The sequence below is a fragment of the Sinocyclocheilus rhinocerous genome, unplaced genomic scaffold (assembly GCF_001515625.1).
Source record: "Sinocyclocheilus rhinocerous isolate Xijiao unplaced genomic scaffold, SAMN03320098_v1.1 scaffold2134, whole genome shotgun sequence".
NCBI lineage: Eukaryota > Metazoa > Chordata > Actinopteri > Cypriniformes > Cyprinidae > Sinocyclocheilus > Sinocyclocheilus rhinocerous.
The window spans coordinates 104,561-105,203 of record NW_015652303.1 but is presented as its reverse complement, the minus strand read 5'-3'; the positions used below and the strand labels follow the sequence as shown (position 1 = coordinate 105,203).

Below are 643 nucleotides of genomic sequence, written 5' to 3'. Positions count from 1 at the left end.
TATATATATGTAAATGTGAAAAACTACATGCAAATTTATAAGACAGGAAGTCTGTACAAACCAAGGGTTCCAATGTGCTGATGTCTTTCAGTTTGTTGCCACTTAGGTTTAGATGTGTGAGATTGGGGAGTTTTTCAGCTAAAACATCAAGGCCACCAGAGATTCTGTTGTCACTGAGTTCCAACTAAAAAATAAACATGCATACATATCAGAACACAAGATAAAGACAAGATAATTTCACATTCTTAACAGAGACCAGTAAACACACGGATTACCTTTTTAAGTTTTCCAAGTTTAGGGAGGTTGGAGACCGAGAGTAGACCAACATTTATCAAACTTAGAAACTCAAGATTAACAAATTCTGCTGTGAGGCCTTCAATTTTCCCTTCATTTGATCTGCAGTTGTCAAGGACAAGTTCTCGTACCTAGAAACCAACATAAGAGGAAAAATATAAATACTAAAAGTAATGTGTTAACAACATGGAATCATAGGAGCAACAACTCAAATTTGAGCAGGCAGGGGAGTTGGACACGTTGGCCAACATGGACATGCTCAATGGAGGCGACAAACTATGCTGGTAAAAAAAAAAAAAAAAAAAAAAATTTCCCCTGAACATACAGAATATTAGGAACAGTAAAATTG

At 35.9% G+C, this 643-nt stretch overlaps 1 protein-coding gene across 3 annotated transcripts in view; it reads right to left on the bottom strand.

Moving 5' to 3' along the window:
• anp32b (acidic (leucine-rich) nuclear phosphoprotein 32 family, member B) overlaps positions 1 to 643 on the bottom strand; it is a 5,188-nt gene that overhangs the window by 2,069 nt on the left and 2,476 nt on the right. For all 3 annotated transcript variants that reach the window (XM_016520554.1, XM_016520552.1, XM_016520553.1), the window contains exons 2-3: positions 276 to 425; positions 62 to 184 (exon numbers count right to left, since the gene is read on the bottom strand). In XM_016520554.1, coding sequence (XP_016376040.1) covers positions 62 to 184; positions 276 to 425 — 273 coding nt within the window. The remainder of the gene's footprint in view (positions 1 to 61; positions 185 to 275; positions 426 to 643) is intronic.